Below are 19,699 nucleotides of genomic sequence, written 5' to 3' on the forward strand. Positions count from 1 at the left end.
TTTTGGTTTCGATGATTTGACTACTGATTTCCCGCGAGATTCAACACAACGAAGCTTCATTTGGAAGATTTAAGAAGCCGTACAGATCTCATAAGCTCTGAAGGTGGAATAGTAATAGCAATATTCCTCATGTCTTCATGTCTCTAGATTACTTTCTACCTTAGTAACAGTAATATTCCTCATGTCTTCTTGTCTCTAGATTATTTTCTACCTTTGCGGGTGCCTTTCACGAAGAACACTTACGTGCGTCAGTTTCAATAAAACGCCAGCAAAGCGGGGACGCATGTTTCCAGAAACATCCAAAGCAGGTGCATGTTTCCCAATTTGCCATACGGGAATCGAGCACATTTTAACGAGAATCCGAGCATGTGAGCAGTTGCAAAATTTTCCGAGCACGACCAAACGAGCACTCATCAAATTTTTGCGAGCATTTCGTCCAAAGGCCAAATTTACCGAGCACTTTTAAATTTAAAGGGACCCTTCGATACCCCTCTTCCTCCTTCACATTCGAAGGGGTAAGTTTCTTCGAAAGGGGCCGGGCGCTTATTGGAAGGAGGGCACTAAATCGAATCATTACAGTAACTGAATGAAACACGTCGCTCGATACCGTCTAAAGAAGGAGCTTTCCCGTATTAAGTTAATAAGCAAGTTGCGTTTCATTTTGGTGATTAGGTAATAAACAAGAACGAAGGGTTTCCCCTGAATGAGCTTACGTCATCACCTATTCGTATCAGTTTCCCATGTTTCGTTTTGACCGATTACGAAGAGGGGCCCGAGAATAAATAATTTGCTCGCGTTCCTTCCAACTAATCTGGAAATTTTCAAGTTTTAACAGAACAAAATATGGATGGTTCGCGCAGCACGAGCCATTAGGGCAAAATTGTGTTCTTCCTACCACCTCGTGAATTTTGAATTCGCTTTGAAAATGTGTAGATCAGACGTGTTAGTCATTTCAAATATAATTTTCAGGTTAATCAATGACGAAGCTAAACGTGTGTGGATTTCACGAGATCAGGGTGTTAACATCGTATGCACCTGTGAATTTCGCTTAAGGTTTGGACTAAAGCTTAGCATTGAAGCTTCAATTGCCAAGATTCTTTCTACAAAACCATAGGTGGGGGAATTTCATTATTAAAGCATCCATACCTCGGTCCGCCTCGGTCTTCCTGCGAGCAGACTTTCTTGAATTTTCCGGCCCAGATTTTCTTCCTTTACCTATTTACTTTTGCATTAGCCATTCTAAGCCCTATCCTAGTATCGCCTACTGTGGCACAGATCGCGTGGACAATGTTTTCATAACCGAGGGCGCTGATTGACTGATTTTTGACACTCTCTCAGAGTTGCATCAGCTGGTTTCTTGAAGGCGTCATTCAGAATTCTAATCGATGCGGGCAGGCTCTTCTTCCTCTTCTCCCTTCATCCTTTTTTCCCCACGAGGAACCTGCTCGCAGGCTGTATTCGTATGCATAAGGTTGTTTCACGTACGTGGGAACAACACTACAAGACGGATAAATGCCATCGGCGGCTCTTGGTTGCTGACAGTCCTAGCATTTGAAAATCCAAATGCAAAGCCTTGAATGTACGTGAAAAGTACATTGGGTCCTTGGGAAACACTGAAATTTGAAGGAAAAGGAGCAAGTTGCCAAACGACTTGACAAAAAAAATTTCCTACGAAGTACGAGAACTTAAAAGGTATTTAGACTTGAACAAATCTTGCAGTTATTTTTAAAACTGAACATTTAGTGACACATTGTAATGCTATTTATCAAAAGATTGATAATCTCTCGGATTTATTTAGAGGATGGAGTCTCTGAAAAATTGAAATTTTATCCTGGAATGTCCCTGAAAAACCCATGAATTTGTAGTACAAGCCGTGTTCTCGGGAGCGTTTGACTCGAAGAGACAGTTGAAATACACGCTAATTAGTTCAAGCTAGTTGTTTTACATAAGCTAATACATTTAGTAAGGTGAATTTATGGTTAAAACTGTATGCGACTTTTGCTCGTAGGATGTGTTGGCAAATGACGAGAACAAGATAGATTATGCTTTCAAGCTGTCGATGTCAATCGACATAGCTGCGGTAAGCAACAATGATTCCCGGGGGAGTACTCCCTTATATGAGCTATATAGGTGCGTACGGCCCCAAAGGGTATGGTTGTTCAGCCCTTTTGGTCATAAATGGGGTATGGGTATGGGTATATATTTTAAGAATAAGCCACTTTTTCATCATTATCGAAAAGAAAATTAACAAAAGCCCTTCACAAATTATGTTTACGGTAATTTAACATTGGTCTGAACAAGGGAACTTATTATAACGCATGCAGGTCTGAAACAGGGTTTGATTTAATGGTCAGGTATCAAATAGAGCATCAAATTTTTGGTCCGGTCATAAAAAGGTAGGGAAAATGGCAGATTTTGGTCATAAATAGGGTAAGGGTTTTGGGAAGCGGACCGCACACCCCCATTCACCTTTTCTGGGAGTACCCCGCGGGAGTGATTCTCAGCCACTAGTAGCCGTTTTCTCCCATTGCAAACTTCCATAGTACAGGTCAAAAGCGTTTCTTTTTATATCAAGAATGCATTGTTAAAAAACGTTGAAACTTTCCTCACTTTTTTTTCCAGGGCATGAAATATCTGCACAACAGCCCTGTCAAACTGCATGGTAACGTGGCCTCTTCTCGCTGTATGATTGACAGTCACTGGGTGGTGAGCATAACAGACTGGGGACTGCACAATTTTAAGGCTGGACAGGAAAAGGTTGAGTGTGACGTCAACAAGATGTACGCAGGTAAACAGCTCCCCCGCCCCATCCCCTCAAGAACTAGGGCGTTTTCAGCTTGTTGTTTGGTGAGCCACCCTGGTTATGAAATGAAAGGCAGGGGGGGGGGGCACTTGTGTCCATCACCGTGAAAACGCTTGCTTGAAATATCTATATTTCGAAACATTCAACCTTACTTTTATATCGTTGACGCCAGCAAGGACTGCCCCACTAAGTCTACAAAACGTTTACTCAACCCGACACCACTTCCCTGCTCCAGGGACATAAAAATAATATTTCTTTTCGGTATCTGGTAACCAGCAAACTCCATTGCTACAGTGGTTGATGGCTACAACGGTAAACTTAAGAGCGAGAGGTAGAGAGATCTTGCACTCTTCTAGTGTTCTAGGGCGGGATAGGTCGCTCTCTTTGTGCTTCTTCACACCTAATTGAGTAAATGTGAAGATGAGAAGTTGATGAGAAGTCTAACATAATCCTTGGTTTATTCGCGATTGACTAACTTCCCATCAGGGGATGTTACAATACTGCAGAGTAAACTGCACGCACTCATGTTGGGGGGCGCGGTGCCCTTGTCTCTGTTGTGTTCTTGGGCAAGACACTTTACTCTCACAGTGCCTCTCTCCTCCCAGGTGTATAAATGGGTACGCCAAATTTCGATGCTCTGGGTGTAACCCTGCGATGGACTAGCATCTTATTCAGGGAGAGTAGAAATGCTCGACCTTTCCGCTTACTGCTACAAGAAAGCGGGATGCGTTCCGCCGGTATGGGACACTTGGAGCTTTGTTTTACTTTACCTTACCCTTGAAAAACCCTAACGAGAGAAAGGTACTAAAACTTGCTGCTTATGCTACCATTGTCACTGATAGATCTACTATGGACAGCTCCAGAGCATATCAACCTGAGTAAGGCGGAGCGGGAAGGATCGTCACAGAAAGCTGATGTCTACAGCTATGGAATCATCTTACAGGGAATTGCCACTCGGTCAAAACCCTTTCTTGACGGTCCTATGAGACGTCGAGGTAAAATAAATGCTGTAACTACACCCTTCATGTAAGCAGACTTAAGTAGTAGGCGTTGATAATGATGCCCCCGGGGACAAATTAAACCTCTAGAAACTCTTTTACAGTCTTTGTCAGGCGTTCGAGTTTCCGACCTGGTCTAACATTTGATATCCTTTCTCAGACCGGACCCTACCCGGGAACCGCGTCGGTTGGCGAAAACATTTAGAAAGGGCTCAGTTAAAATTCCCACCATCAGTGAAATCGCAGTTTACAGGAGATGAATAATAACAACGATAAAAGAAGTTTCGTTCAAGGATTGTACCTTGTTGCTGACGAGAATGAACAAAACATTCCCTACGTCAGACCAAAACAGCCATAATTTATACTCTATTTCAGACTAAAACGTTTAGAAAATCATACTCTTTGACGCCCCGAATACCTTTAAAGCTTATACCCGGTTGGGGGGGGGGGGTACTCCCTTATATGGGCTATATAGGTATGTGCGGGCTCAAAGGGTATGGTTTTCAGCCGCTTTGGTCATAAATAGGGTATCGATTTTGGCCATTTTGGTCTTAAACAGGGTATGATTTAGTACTTTAGTCTTGGATTGGGTATGTTTCTTAGAAGAAGCTACTTTTTATCATTATCAATAAGACCGTCAACAAAAGCCCTTCATAACTTATGTTTAGGGAAACTGTGCCAACTACAAAGGTCATAAATAGGGTATCGAAGTTTTGGCCAGGTCATCAATAGGGTAGCAAAAATCGCAGATTTTGGTCATAAATAGGGTAAGGGTTTTGGGAAGTGGGCTGCACACCCCTACTCAACTTTTCTGGGAGTACCCCCCGGAGCCTATATAGGGGAGTTTACGACAGTGTAGGTTGCACAAATTAAAATTCGCTTCTTTCTACTAAACAAACAAATCCATCCCAGCTGTTTTAGTTTCGACCTACTTCTCAGGAGACAACCTTTTCTTTTAACTTGCAACGCTTTTGTTAGAACCTTATGTAAGAAGTGAGATAAATCTTCTCCTCCCTCAGTTTACCAAAGTCTTTTTTTTTTTTTTCCATCATAGTGGCCGACATTTTGAAAATCCTTTTAAGCCTATCGACTGAGGACCCTAGCTCCTTTAAAGGAGCTATGTAACAGTTTGCGCATCTTCAAGAGCTTAGCCTAAATATTTCAAGTTCATCGTTTGTAATCCGTGTTAATCTTCTCAATCCTTAACCATCCTTGTCTCTTTATGGTTTATTAGCATCTCTTTGATGTTTTTCTATCTTAGTAAATTATTGGAGATGTTCTGAGCATGACGTTTACGGCAAACGGCAAAAATAAAATTTTTGCCGTCCGTCAGAGGTAATCTTTGCCGTTTGCCTTCTGCCGTAATCGTCGGGTTTCCTTTAATATTATAAGTAATTTGTTCCAAAATAACTCAAACTACCGTGAATGAGCTCCTTTACAAAATATGAGACAAGTTTGGAAATGCACCTGTTTAAATTTGGCGCGAAACTATTCTGGAACCCAGTGCTACTCGCTTTAAAAATCTCCCTTACAAATTTGAATTACAAATGATTCCAAGAGCGCGCGCTAAGGTAATTATTATTCATCGCAAGTTCAATTTGTCGCAGCCTTCGTCGGTTCTTGTTCCCTTTATATCTGAAAAGCAACAAAATTCCACCATTAAGCTGGTAAAACGGGTACATGAAGTTAATACAAGAGGGCGGACATAATCCTTTACGAGGCACTGAATTAGACGAAACCATGGCCGGGAGCAACCGTGTATTCGTCCAGAACTGATGGTTTGGTGGAGATGCAAGACACGTGCTGAATAATGGTGGCCAAGTCGAGCGTGTTCTTTCCGAATATCGCTGTTGCTTCTTCGTAGAATGTTTCTCAGGTTGGTAAAATTACAGAAATCACTATTAAATTAGTTCATATTTGTTCTTCTTTAGTTCTCAGTTGTTTAGTTTGTCTCTGCAATGTATATGCTTTCGCTATGGAAGTTGTTCATTTTGCTTAGTGAAGATCTGTACTACTCTTTAATTAGCATAGCCTGCAGGCGCAGAAAAGTTTAGGAGAAGAGCAATCGATAAACCAAAATCCTCACGAGTTAGACAGCTTCGTTCATTTTTTGAAAGAGAGGATAATTGAATCGCTTTGAAGACTTCTTAAGGTCCATAGTTAACATTTAAGTACGCAGCATCGCCTGCAATCGGTGTACAATCCGTTACACTTTTCATACAAGAATATTGTTTTTCCGACCCAGGCTGTACATTCTTGTTTTTCTGTCGATTTTAGGCTTAAAATATTCTTGTAAATATTCTTAGATTATGCTGCGTATGACAAGTGGCAATCACAAGTGTTTGGTGTTTAGATTCCGTTAAAATAAAGTGATTTTGGAACCAGACTGCAGGCAATTTAGCCTGATACTACACACACAGCGTCATGCAGAAATGTTGTTAGCTGTTTTTGTTGTTTTTGGCTAGTTTTGGCACGGTTTAGTTAAAAACCCATTATTGCATTTACAAATCTTTCACGCACAAAATTATATTCTTTTTAAAATTTCAGCCTCTATTTTCTTGAAAAAATATATTCCTATAAAAAAGAGTGTATTTTAGATTATGAACTCTGGAGAGCGTACATTTAGTGTTTATCATTTGAGATAAAAAGCACTGATTTATTACCCGTTCTACCTATCAATCGTCGACTTAAAGCTTGTAACTGTAACAAAAGGTACTTGGCATTTTACAACAAACCAATTGCCATGTGATCATATGTTGTTATAATAGGACTTGAAATAGTGTTGTTGACGACTTGAAATAACATTATATTTTATATTGTAGGATTGAAAAGTGAATGGCTTAAAGATGGGACTACATGACGAAACGTTACCAAACCAAAGGTGAGTATTTCGTCATTTATGATATCGACGAACTTTGAATAGTTCTTACTACAAAAAAAGCTGCTCTTTGTATATCTCTATGATTCCTGATTACCATTGTCGCATCACGTTGAGAAATTGTCGTGGCTTTTTGTTTTGAGGTCAGGGCCGAGGATTAAAAGTTAACCAAAGTATTCACTTTTCTTGAAAAAACAAAAGGATTGTCACTGCTTATGTTTTGTGTAGTTAAAGATTATTCAAATTCAGACTCAAACCTGACGGACAAAAAATATAAACAGAAAACCTCGCCGGCATGTTACAAAATTAAAATCAAAATTCTCGCTAATCCTGGGTTAGCTTAATTGGGCTTTGGACAATCCGGCCATCAGTGAATCAGTTTACAGATGTAAGATTGCTGTAGGTCTGTGAAAATTGTTTTCTGCTCAGTGACGAGTCGGGGAATTTCATTTTATCCATGAATGGAAATCATGTTGTCATGAGATCGTTTGATTAGGAGCATTGAAGAACAAGAATAAGAATTTTACAGAGAACAATTTGGAATAATTATTTGGAGTTCCTTTTGAAATTATTCGGTTACGTTAATGTGTGATGTGTCGCGTGACACATCGCCCTTATACATTTATTATTTTTTGTGTAAAAGGCTGATAAAAGATAGTTATTAGACAGACGTTATTTTGAAACAGATGAAAAGATGAAAATATAAGCTGAACATAGTGTTTGACGAGTCTGATTTTTCGATTTGCCTCAAGACCAAGACGGGAGTTTAGAATTTAGCCAAATTAAGAAAAAAAAGTCTTGAAAATTCGTATGCAGCTTTATCTAGGTTCTGTTTTAATTTCGCCCGAAAGTTGTTTTCGTTTTGCACATTTGCAACCGTTACCTTGGCCAAAATTACATATTATGTGACCTCCGCTTCAATAAAGTATTTACCTTTTACCAAATAGTTCAAAATTTATTTGGTTATTGATTGATGTACATGTCTGGTACGGTGTTCGGGGAGTATCACTGAAATAATTATTTGTTTTGACTCTTGTCTTGTCCGTTTGATTTCTAAAATAATTTTTTTGATTCCCAAAATGTTTCCAAAAAGACCGGAGTACCAAAATTTACCATGCTATAATTTGGACAAGATTTCAATCAGTGTTTATTTCTTGCAGCTTAAATAATTTACATGTAAAAATTTGTTTGGGGACAGAAACTGATATATCTGAGTTCGTAAATTACGGGATGAAGTTGAATATTTGTTGTTTAAGACATTTCTTCATTTGTAATACGTGTTTGTTTATTTTTCTTTGTACAGGAGCGAAGAAGTTATCCACGCCATTGATCGTGACTAAAGATGTTTCAATTAAGGACACAAAGTCTCTTAGCTGAGTTTTATCCATGCCGAATCCACGGAATATATTATTAATAAAGAACGTAAAAGTATTTTCGCTGGAAATGATACGCGCTTTTAAAAGGGGCCAAAAAAGTCGGAAAAAAACACTAAGTCTTTTGACAGCAATACTGTCTTGGATTAAAATATTTGCTCTTTCAAAGCGACCGGAAAAAAAGCAGTCGAAAAAAGAATTTAAGTCTTTTTGCGGGAAAAATGTTTCTTGGTTAACGATATTGCCCTTTTAAAGAGACCAAAAAAGTCGAAAAAGAAAAAAACTAAGTCTTTTGGCGGGAAAAATCTTGCACTGTGCAACAGATTTCTCTCATCAAAAGTCAAAGTATATGTTTGATTTCTGGCTAGACTCTGTTTAAAAGTGCAGAATTTTTTTGCTTTTTGGCAACCCTACATAGTCAAAAAATAGTAAAAGAGATAGCCTACATTTCGACTAGTTTCCAGGCCCCTTTTTAAAAGCGCATTATTTTTTTAAAATATACTCAGACAAAAAGACTCAATTGAGACTCATTTGTTACTTGCAACCGTTTGTTTATTTCAATTCTATTAAAATACTTAAAGATTACAAGTTGTAATATTAATTATTCACTGCACTTACAGGTTTGATAAAGTGTACAAAATAGCGGTGAACGGTATAAATAAAGATAATTAATACGTTATTACGAGAAATCGCCTTATCGAAATTAAGAAGAAAGACGCAGGTGATATTATCAAATATCTGTGTCACTAATGAAGACTACATTTTCTATTCGAGTAAAAGTTGTACGATGTTTTTACAAGTGGTATAAAACTGTCTACCAAAACCAATGATAAACGTCACTAGCAAATATCGTTTAACTAAGTCTACAGCTGCTGTTCGATTAAAATTTATCCCGGGTTTTTATAAGTAGTGGGAAACTGTCAATTAGAAAATTTAAAACTTGATGGTTGATTAACGGTCCAATTCAAGTACGAAATCTCTCCAGGTTTAGAATAATTCCTTGTTGACTTAAAAGTTCGCTCGCGAAAGATGTGCGACATATTTTCAGCGAATAAAACACAAGCGCGGACCAATTTTATTAAAAACTACAGAATCGCAAATTATGGTCAGAAGGCTGCGTTATAATGTTTCTGCCACAGAATGTTTCGCGAATGCCAAATTTAAGTGCCTGAATAGATTTGCCACATCGAAATTTACAACAACGCAAAGTTTCACAGAGATTTGATTCAAACTCGACAAAATATAAACATTCAAAAATTGCGATTTTCACAAAGAAATTTATCTGCCAGTCGTTGAAAGATTATAAGTCAGTTTTCCTCATGACTGTAGCTTTTCATTTAACACAATATATTTAGAAATGTCATGCCAAGTTTGAATTATGTAATTGCATGATTGTGCCGTCAAATAGCAAAGAAAACTATCCAACAAAATATAAATTGCGCTGTATGGTCGAGAAAAGAAATTCAATTGACCTTCAATTTGAATAACAAATGGTCCGCGTTTGTTTAACTCTTTCAATCTTGAGTTATAAATTCTCTTACTGATTGCCATACATTTCTCTTAAGTTAAGTTATAAGAATTTGATGGGAGATCAAGAATATATTGCCGGCCAGTTGAAGGTTGTCTAATCTCCTGTATAGATTTTCTTAGGAGAATTTGATTTTTACCACTCTTGGAAATGAAAGGCTTAAATGTTTGTAACGATATCAAGGTTTCTTCTTTACCTATTAAAGAACATACAACATAATCCAGGCAAACATCATTGAGAGTCTACTTCATGTAAGAAGGCATTTATCTTCCACCACAATCCAGTAGGTTCTGCGTGGATCCACGAGACCAGAGCTGAGAAAGAAAGAAAGAAAACACGTGCATGTCAATATTCTTGATTACCCGGATAAGAAAAAAATCAGTTAAGATGCGCTGTCTTAATTACATCCTTTCGGGATATCTTAAACACACTAAAATCACAAAATTGTTTCTCATCCCACGTAGAAAGATTAAGATAAAACTAAAGGCCGGTTTCCATATGATCGCAGACGATCGCGGATCGCGGATCGCAGATCGCAAAAAGTTCTGCGATCGTCTGCGATCCTGCGATCGTGATCGCAGACGATCGCAGACGATCGCAGAAGATAGAACCATGTTCTATCTTCTGCGATCGTCTGCGATCCTCTGCGATCGTCTGCGATCAATTGCGATCGTGCGATCATATGGAAACCAGAGTTCTGCGATCTGTGATCGAAAGGCATCCCATAATATTTTGAATTCTGACCCATGATTCAACGCTTCTTTGCAACAAAGCAACCGCTTATTTGTTGTAAACGTGGCGTTGAACAAGGTAACGTTAGTAACGAGAAATTTATGGAGGAAGTTGCGCGATATCATTGGGTTTACCACCGTAACAGTAAAGATTTCAAAGACAAAAACGAAAAGGTTAACTGCTGGGAAAAAATCGGTGAGAAATTTAATTTATCGGCGGCTGAGGCGGAGGTCAAATTCCGCAAAATAAGAACTGCGTATGGTCGTTATCTGAAGCGATTGAAAACGCTACCTTCTGGATCGGGGCGAGATGCAGTGCCAAGAGAATTTCAAAATAGGTTGACTAAAAGGAGAAATAAATTTGTTTGCAGCAAAATTTCCTCCTCGACGTCCGCCATATTGTTTGCTGCGATTTCCCGCCAGCACAACACGCGTGTAATTTTGACAGTTCCGCTGTCCGAAATGTATGCAACAGTCGGCTCTGCGATCGCTTGCGATCGTCTGCGATTATATGGAAACAACTCTCTTTGCGATCGTCTGCGATCTGCGATTTGCGATCCGCGATCGTCTGCGATCGTCTGCGATCATATGGAAACCAGCCTTAAGAGTGATTTATTGCCGTTGCGTGTTGCAAAATAATGTACATAAGAAGTAGAAAAAACACAATGCTTTATTTTATGCGTAACGGAGTTTGCTAAGACACGACATTTGACGCAAGTAAATCTTGCACACGATATTATGTTGACGGGAGGGGACATTGGGGGAACCCCAGAGAATTGGGGAACCCCCGGTCGGATACTGGACTCTTGAAAAGACGGAAACCAGAAGCAAAATTTCCAGAATTAAATTAGCTGTTGATTAGCGTGAGTAATTTTTACATAGTTTAGCTCGGATAGTGGGAAATTCAGAATTCCTGTCCCACAATTGTGGCGATATTAAAGAGAATGCAGACAATTTTAGAAATCTTTGGATTATAAGTTGTTCGCTTCCTAATATTAATAGAACGAGTAATTATTAAATTTGCCTTCCAAATTTAAAACCAATATGGCGGCAATGATCGCGTCCGACTTAAGGTCATTCAAGGTCAGGCGGAGAGGTGTGAAATAATTGAGTGAATCACCTCAATTAAAATATGAATTGAAGAATACAAATATATATCTTTTGGGGGAAAAATCTGCTCCCTGAAAACAGTAAGCTTAAGCTAGCCTTCTGAGTAACTAACTCGGGAAAAAATTGGTACATTATTAGAGAGCTTAAACAACCCACGACGGCAACGGCAAACAAAAGGCCACCAAACAAAAGGTTTAATGAACAGAACAATGGCTGTGCACGTGCGTTATAATTCTTGGTACATTTCTATGCCGTCCTCTGAAAAATAACAGCGTGAAATGACCAAATTCTGCGTTGTCTAGAGAACGTAACCACTTTTTTTCTTTTAAAAAACATTGTATTTCAAATTTATCGCTGTGTCCCAAATATAGTTTTTGTGATAGTTTTGATAGTTATAAACAAAGTAAATGACTCAAAAGTATCCGCGAGATTCGTAGGTAAAATATAAAGTCATTTTTAAATCGACGTTGTCCTCGACGTCAGCGTCGCCGTTGTGGTAACTTAAACTCCCTGCTGTCTTAGGCAATTGCACGATTCCAAAAATTCAGAGCTTTCCTTTATATTTGCTTGCGATTGGTCAAAATTGCAACGTGTGAATACAATCAATAGAAGACAATGATTCACGTCAACAAATACATCAAATAAATTTCAGAAATATAATCTCCTCGAGGGTTACTTTATATCCTGTCTCGAGAAATTGAGCAATATTCATTTGGCCTCTAGCATTTATCAATTTTTACCAACCGATCAATTCTACGTAAACTGCAAGATCGATTTATGTACAATAGAATGACTTCAACTAAATATGACGTATGAGCACTGGTATCGGTTAGAATAACATGATGTGGAGTGATATGTAGGCGAGTGTTCACCCTAGTCATTTTAAGGAGGTTCAATGTAGCTTTTTCTATTTAGCCTTAAGGTATGGGTTTTGAAAATAAAATTTCGGTCGAAAGTCTATCTTCGAGTTTTGCAAAGTTGTACCATAATAATCGCTTATAAATAAACAAATTGAAAGTTCCAAGAATTAATAGTACTCTGTTATGCTTCTTTAGATCATGCCAAATGGCATTCTAAGCTCTTTACAGCAGGTTAAGTCTTGATATGTAATCGCTTCGATTCAAACTGATTTCCTAATTCCTGCTGTAGGACTCTGATCTTTGAGCCTTGCGAATTTTGTTTTTAACTTGTTTTAAACTTTAGAATTTGGCCTTGCTGGTATAGTATGATTAATGAATAGTACTTTGAGAGCAATAAACTCACTACTTTCGTTTCCGAAGAACACGTTTCCTCACCGCGATTCATCAGGCTTTAGAATTACCACTCTACAGATCACAGCTACAACAGTCTACAAGAGGTAAATAAAACGGCATGAGTAATGGTACATTAATGAAGTTTTACGGGAAACAGAGAACACATTACGATATCCCAAATAAAAAAGGCAGCATCAATAACGTTCATTTTTTATATATATCAAAGAGGTTTCCCTTGAGGAGGAACTTGTTGTATGGCAGGAAGTAAATATTATAAACATGGAACTTCGCTTGCTTGAACTGGAGAACAAAATTATGAACCCTATATGATAAAGTTGTACTCGTAGATAATACGAGCAAATACAATCAACTAGAGGACACTGTCTTGATCTACTACCGAATTCTCAGAACTAGCATTGAAAGGAATATGTGGCAATCACTAAAGAGAATTGATATTTCAATCTTGGGATAACATAGAAGAGTTAAGTTACCGGAAGTAATCGTGTGTCGTCGGACGGATCTCAGTTTTTATGGCATTCTCGTCCCCAGTGCTACTGGTTTTTATGGTCACTTCTTACCTGAAAAGAGAATCAGATAAAAAGAGAATCAGATAAAAATAGCATTGAAATAACTTCTTTACGATTGTTTCTCATATTGTGGAGGCATGTAAACCTCGCCAACATTCTCCCTCCCCTCCCCACCCCTCTATTAATAGACGCGTTATATAAATGATGTACAGGGATTTTGGAAACAAAAATTGCTGGTTATAATGAAAATGATATTAAAGAAATTAAGTGAACTTTCGGCAAGTTAGGCGACAGAAATGGCAAATGACTGCTCAGATGTTCAAACGGAAAATGTGACCCACATAAATACACTTCGATTCAGTTAGCAAAGTGAATAGCTCAGTGCTTGGGAAAAACTGAAGTTGCGACTATTTCGAACAGTCCTAGACCGTTTTGCGAGAGAATAAGCTATATTAATAGTGCAAAATACAACATTACTTATTCCATGAGCAGTTCTTACCTCGTGGAGGATTTCAACAACTTCAACCGAGACCGTGTGTGAGGCTCGCTCAAAGTAAAGTTTCTGTTCAGGCAGGTTTGTTTGTTTTCTCTCAAGTCCAAACGTAAACATAATCCCAAACTGAACAGCAGAATGTTGAATTGCAAGCCGCAGAAATTTGTCAACGTGGTCGGTAACACACGACCGAAGAACGCAGCTCTACAGAACGTTTATCACATGCATAATTTGCAATTTAAATTTTCAACTGTTTGCGATCACGTGAAAATTTTTCTTTTCAGTGTAGTAATAGCTAGTGTTCTAATTAGAATTTTTAACGGGTTTTTTCATTTTTTAAAACAACTTTTCTCGAAGAATTCATTGTATTTCAGGAGGGAATAAATAAAATCTAAAGATGATACTCCAAATGTCTTGCCTCCTTGAATTTTTACATTTTACAGCTAGTACAACTAGACCTTTTGTAAAATTCGTGCGTGTCTATTCAATAATCTTGCAAAAAAAGCTCTGTTCTTAATAATTCAATTAAACTACTTCTCCGTCCCAGTATTTCAATATTTAATGACCGCCAAATTTCATCATTTGGTTGTCAAATCTGGAAATTCGCTATTTGAAGACAAGATCAAGGTGAACTCTTATCTTAATCTTCTCTTGGTTATTTTTGATCCCAGTTGGTGGTCGGCCTCTGAAAAGGTCAAGATAGATATTACGAATTTTGGCGGCTTATTTATAATTCTTTAATCAATTATGTAATATTTGCCCGAGAAATCTCGAAATTTTAGCATATCACTTGTCGAGAAACAGGCGTACAACAAGACTTTATAGAATACGTGAGATACTACGCCGCTACGCGCACTCTCACTGGTCGATAGATGTGTTTAGATGAGATCATGTGAACACAGTTGTGATGTTTTAGATTCGCGCGTAATTTTATAAATATTTTATAAAAGCAATAGGGGACTTTTTCCGTGTTTACATAGCCCCATCTAAACACTTGGGGGGTGGGGGCATTTCGGAGAATTCTAAAAAAAGTTGTGCAAACTCGAGAGGCAGTCGGGGGTTTGCATAACTGTCTCGAATTCTCCGAAATCCCCTCGTGTTTAAATGGGGCTATGTAAACACGGAAAAAGTGCTGTATTGTTAAATAGTCTATAGAATATGATTTTTTAAAGAAGTTTGAAGAAAATCAAGTTTTTTAATGTGTTTCAGAGATCATTCATCGCGTTGTAGCCCACGAAGAGCCGCCATTTCGCCCAGATCTCACGTGCGTGGAGGCAAAGCCTGAATTTGTCGATTTGATGGTGGACTGCTGGAACGATGAACCCGAGGAACGACCGCACTTCTTTCGCATTGTTGATCGACTCAAGAAGATTAGTGGCAGGTAAACAATTGGGGCAATTCTTTTTATGGATGTCTTAAACCTAAAGCCAAAAAAAAAATCACGTCTACATCTGTCCAATCACTTGAGGCAATAAAGCAAACAAAAGCTTGCAATCAGAGTACAGCGCGAGAAAAACTTGCAACTGGTGCTAAGCGCTGGAAAATGTGTTTGCCGGTCGCGTTGTGGCAAAACATGTAACCGATGCGAAGCGCGGGGAAAAAAGGTAACCGATCTTGAGCGCGGGAAAACATGTAACCAGCGGTAAAGACGGCGAAAAACCGGACCTAAACAATAAGGGGTGCAAAGCGCGGCCTAAGAGCGCGGGAAAACATGCAAACGGCAAGTTGCTGGAGAAACACATTTTGTTAAATTTTCATTTATACAGTTGTCATATTTTCAGCTAGTCGTGTATTGAAAGTTCGGTTAAGTGATTGGTAGTCTTTTTTCTATTTACTTGTAGCTATTTGTTGACAATCATATTTCTCAGATAACAAACTTATGATAGAAAAAAAAAAGAGAAATGATTTGTGTTAAAGTGTTGAATTTGTTGCTTTTTACTGTAGGGGTTCAAACATCATTGAAAACATGGTATCCATGATGGAGAAGCACGCCAATCATTTAGAACAGCTCGTGGATGAACGAACAACGCAGTTGAACGAAGAGAAAGATCGAACGGATAAACTGCTTAATCGTCTGCTTCCTCCGTAAGTTGAACATTTTCATGAGATTGATATACTAATTCTCCTGGCTGATTTTCATACGTTTGTACTATTGCTAACTACATTATACTTATACAGTTTTTGTGTCATGTCGGACAAAAATTTCCGACAATTTGCTGAAATACAGTCAAGGTAAATTTACGCCTACAAAACATGAATTAGGCTGAAATAACATTTGTGAAAATGATGGTTTTACTGCACCCTCAAGGTTTTCAGATACATCGCCGAGAAAATAACACAAATTTTAGCATGCCATTACGTATCAGTGTCTCAAGCAGAGTTCGCGGCTCCATAAAAGGAAACTAAGAGTTTTGGAGCTACTTAAAAGTTTTCTACTGTACTGCATATATTTTGGACGCTTAGAAATTTCGGACAGTTTTATTTTCGGACACTTCTTTTGTCCGAAATTAAAATCATCCGAAATTTTTGAGAAGAAAGGTGGTTGTGCCAGCTGAAGACTGTCTTAATTCACAATTTATTGATGTTCTAAGAAAACTGCGATTAAAACACCAAATCTACAAGCTATTTCTAACCTTCGTAATAAAGATCTACTTTGTCCGCAGGTTGGTCGCAGAACAGTTAAAGATCCACAGTTCGGTACAAACTGAGGAATTTGAAGAAGTCACCATTTTGTTCAGTGATATCGTTGGATTCACCAAGCTGGCTTCTTCCAGTAAACCACTCGAGGTATTCACCAGTTTTTCTTAGCCTCTTGCAGGCGTTCATTTCGTTGCGGCATAGTGCGAAAAAAAAAAAAAAAAAAAAACAGCGGAGCAAAATATGCCCCAGCTAAAGCGTCGTTCATACCATGCCGGTGGAGTTTAAAAACGCATCAATCAACGGTCATTTTGGATTTCTGTTTGAAGGAAACTCAGTCAAGGAAATCAGATGATTATCGTGATTAGACTGATTACATCGTTTTGTAAGAGTTCCCTTTCAAAATGTGGCCGTCCACGCGAAAACGAAAAGCCGGAGTGATATTATGCAAGGACAAAATGAGTTCAATTCTTTTCCTAGCTAAATGATAAAATATTTTCTTTGCAGATTGTGGATTTACTAAACGATCTGAACGTTGCATTTGATGAAATCATCACACGGTTCGACGTCTATAAGGTACGCCCTAAGAAAATACGCGCACTGATTCGTTAAAAATCGTGTTTCTATTAAACAATTAGATTATGAGCTCTCGATTTCTATCGCGTGATAGTTGATAGAAATCGAGAGCGAATAATCTAATTGTTTTAGTATAAATCTACTAGTCGTTCAAAAATTTATCTAAATCTTCTTCACAGACACTTCGAAAACGCAAGGAAGCGACCGTCATTTTGTTAACAAACGCACACTGCTATGCTACTGAGTATCTATCACAGAATAGAGAGTGATTAGCATAGCCAATCAGAGAACGGCATTCGTGATAGAACGCTAGTAGATTTATACCCAAAAAAATAGAAGAGATTTCAATTTAGAAAGTAAAGAATTGGATTAAAACCCCTTTGCCAGCAGGTATTCCCCTATATTGGACAAGAGATAGACTGATAGATGAATGGAAGGTCCAAAGGAAAAGCAAAATAAATTAAACTCCCCCGTTTAAGTTGAGAATTAAACTCGTTCAATGCCGGAGGGAATGCACCGAGAATGCTTGGGGGAGGAGGTGGGTGTGTACAGGGAAGGGAGGGAAAGGCAACTAAAATTTTCTGTATGAAGAAACACAAATGGGAACACTAGTGGAACTCAGAGGAACGCAAATTATAACGCACTGGGAAATCTACCGGGAACGCATGCAGAACTGTAAAGGCACTTTTAATTTCACTTATCACAAGTGCAAGGATTAGAATCGTGACGTTACGTAACGCAACCTAACATGGGATGAAGGTAGTGATATATAGTTTTATGTCCATCGTTCCATTTTGTTCCTGCTTAGTCACTGCTGGTTAAAAAAAATACGAAGAGTTTTATAACGCGTTTCTTGCCAGTTATGTCACGCAATGTTACTCCCAGTCGTTTCTTGATCTTTAATGGAAACCTCGTTCCCAAGGTCTCTTTCTAGAAAGAGACCCTGGGAACGAGGTTGCTTTATTGGCTCCACTATAGGAATGATACTCCCGCACCATTTTGACCGAGAACGTAAGAAGAAGCAAGGGTCAGGGAGAACCTTAACAGATCACATTGCCTTTTAGGTCGAGACTGTTGGTGATGCATACGTTGTGGTCAGCGGTTGTCCTAAGCTGAATGGCATCAAACACGCGGGAGAGATCGCGAGCATGGCTCTGGAATTTCTAAGTCACATGTTCTTTTTCAGAGTGCGTCATTTGCCAGATTATCAGCTGCAGGTCAGGATTGGAATCCACACAGGTATCTGAGTGGTCCCAGGGCGTTTCGCCTTTGCTTCCCTACGCGAAACCTGGCTCAACTCGACTCCTTACCAATACTTTCGCGGCTCTTCTTCGAGGTTCTTCGCCGCTCGCTTACATGGCTTCGGCACAAGCTGGCCGACCTTAAAAGAGCTACGTCACGGCTCGCACATCTTGAAAAGTTGAGCCTAAAGTTTTCAAGTTCGTTGTTTGTAATCCGTGCGAATCTTCTCCATCCTTAACCATCTTTGTTCCTTTATGGTGTATTATTATCTCTTTGGTGTTTTTTTTGTTTTGTTTTTTTAAATTTTATTCCTCCAATTCCTAGCTAATACATAGATATGTAAATATAACGTAAAGAAAGTAAATAGTAACCGATAGTGCTTTGTAAGGAGGAAAAAAACGCATAAAACAGATATTACATCACTTAAATTGAATTACATTGTATATTGGAAGGAGAGGAGAGGGGCACATCTAGATAAACTAATGTTGTGCCCCTAAAAGTTATGTATAACTTGAGATTATTAATAAAAAGAAAAAGAAAAAGAAAGAGAAAAAGTAGAGGAAGAGGAAGAGGAAAAATGACAAAATAGCTCAGAAAGTTATAAAGAGATAATCTTTTCATTAGTATTGAGCAAGGTACCAGCGTAAAAGTGCTTTGGTGTGTTTCTATCCAAGTAAACTATTATTTCCAGGTTTCCTTCAATTCAAATTTAAAGTTAATTTTGTACGTGGCCAAAATAACTCAAAATACCGTGACTGAGCTCCTTTAAAACAGACAATATAGAAAGCAACGGGATTACAGCTGAACGGTTTTGACGTGGAAAAAATTTTGCCTTTAACATGCGAGGGTTGGAAAGGGTTGAGCTTGTTCAGAAGATGAAGGTATTGTTTTCATCGTTGTTTTTTTCAGGCCCAGTTGTTGCTGGAGTGGTTGGTGTCACAATGCCTCGCTTCTGTCTGTACGGTCACACTGTCCACATCAAAAATGGAAAGTTGTGGTCTCCGTAAGTTATTCCACTACAATGTCACGCATCGTGTTGCGTTATTCCGCTACAATGTCACGCAGTAGGAACCATTACGTTTTCCGAACGCACCCAAGCCGAGCAAAATCAGTATCATCGGATACTGCTGGAAAATTGTAATAAATGAAAGAATCGATGCCTTAATGGCAGAGAGTCAATGCATTCTCATTTTTATTTCATCCGCTTTTTAACAGCTCATCGTATCCATGTGAGTCGAGAGGCCCGCTCCAGGTTGGTGGAACTTGGGGGATATCACCTCACAGAAAAAGGCCAAGTTCAGATCAAGGTTAGCACTTAATTTTAAGCGCTATTCTGAAGGCTTTTGAAAAAATTAATGAATAGGAAAAACCCTCAGACCAAAACATTCGCAAACGTTCCAAGCGAAACAAGGACATCGTGAAAAGAGCGGCAAAGCCAATCCACGATGGTTTTCGTTTTTCGCCTCATTGGCCAAAGAAAGCAACCTTCGTTCCGATTGGTTAGCCCAGCAAATGCAACAACTTCGACCCCACGTTCTCTCTTTTTATCC

The 19,699-nt window shown here is 38.7% G+C and overlaps 2 protein-coding genes and 2 long non-coding RNA genes across 4 annotated transcripts in view; 2 read left to right on the plus strand and 2 right to left on the minus strand.

Moving 5' to 3' along the window:
* LOC145469127 (atrial natriuretic peptide receptor 1-like) overlaps window positions 1-18,234 on the plus strand; it is a 35,104-nt gene extending 16,870 nt beyond the window's left edge. Inside the window, exons 2-9 of the mRNA XM_081452806.1 lie at window positions 2,009-2,080; window positions 2,623-2,788; window positions 3,646-3,798; window positions 14,904-15,075; window positions 15,639-15,779; window positions 16,358-16,481; window positions 16,839-16,907; window positions 17,972-18,234. Of these exons, the coding sequence (XP_081308932.1) occupies window positions 2,060-2,080; window positions 2,623-2,788; window positions 3,646-3,798; window positions 14,904-15,075; window positions 15,639-15,779; window positions 16,358-16,481; window positions 16,839-16,907; window positions 17,972-18,154 (1,029 nt within the window). The 5' untranslated portion in view covers window positions 2,009-2,059 and the 3' untranslated portion in view covers window positions 18,155-18,234. The remainder of the gene's footprint in view (window positions 1-2,008; window positions 2,081-2,622; window positions 2,789-3,645; window positions 3,799-14,903; window positions 15,076-15,638; window positions 15,780-16,357; window positions 16,482-16,838; window positions 16,908-17,971) is intronic.
* The window catches only part of LOC145469267 (uncharacterized), a 78,922-nt gene that overhangs the window by 13,313 nt on the left and 45,910 nt on the right, over window positions 1-19,699 (minus strand). The window lies entirely within an intron of this gene.
* Window positions 5,193-8,594, plus strand: LOC145469143 (uncharacterized). Its single transcript, XR_014042285.1, has 3 exons — window positions 5,193-5,677; window positions 6,624-6,682; window positions 7,983-8,594. It is a non-coding gene; the product is annotated as an uncharacterized LOC145469143 (long non-coding RNA).
* On the minus strand, window positions 8,596-13,275 carry LOC145469141 (uncharacterized). The gene is made up of 3 exons (XR_014042283.1): window positions 13,166-13,275; window positions 12,685-12,769; window positions 8,596-9,894 (listed from the first exon to the last, which is right to left on the minus strand). It is a non-coding gene; the product is annotated as an uncharacterized LOC145469141 (long non-coding RNA).

This window comes from Orbicella franksi, chromosome 15 (genome assembly GCF_964199315.1).
Source record: "Orbicella franksi chromosome 15, jaOrbFran1.1, whole genome shotgun sequence".
NCBI lineage: Eukaryota > Metazoa > Cnidaria > Anthozoa > Scleractinia > Merulinidae > Orbicella > Orbicella franksi.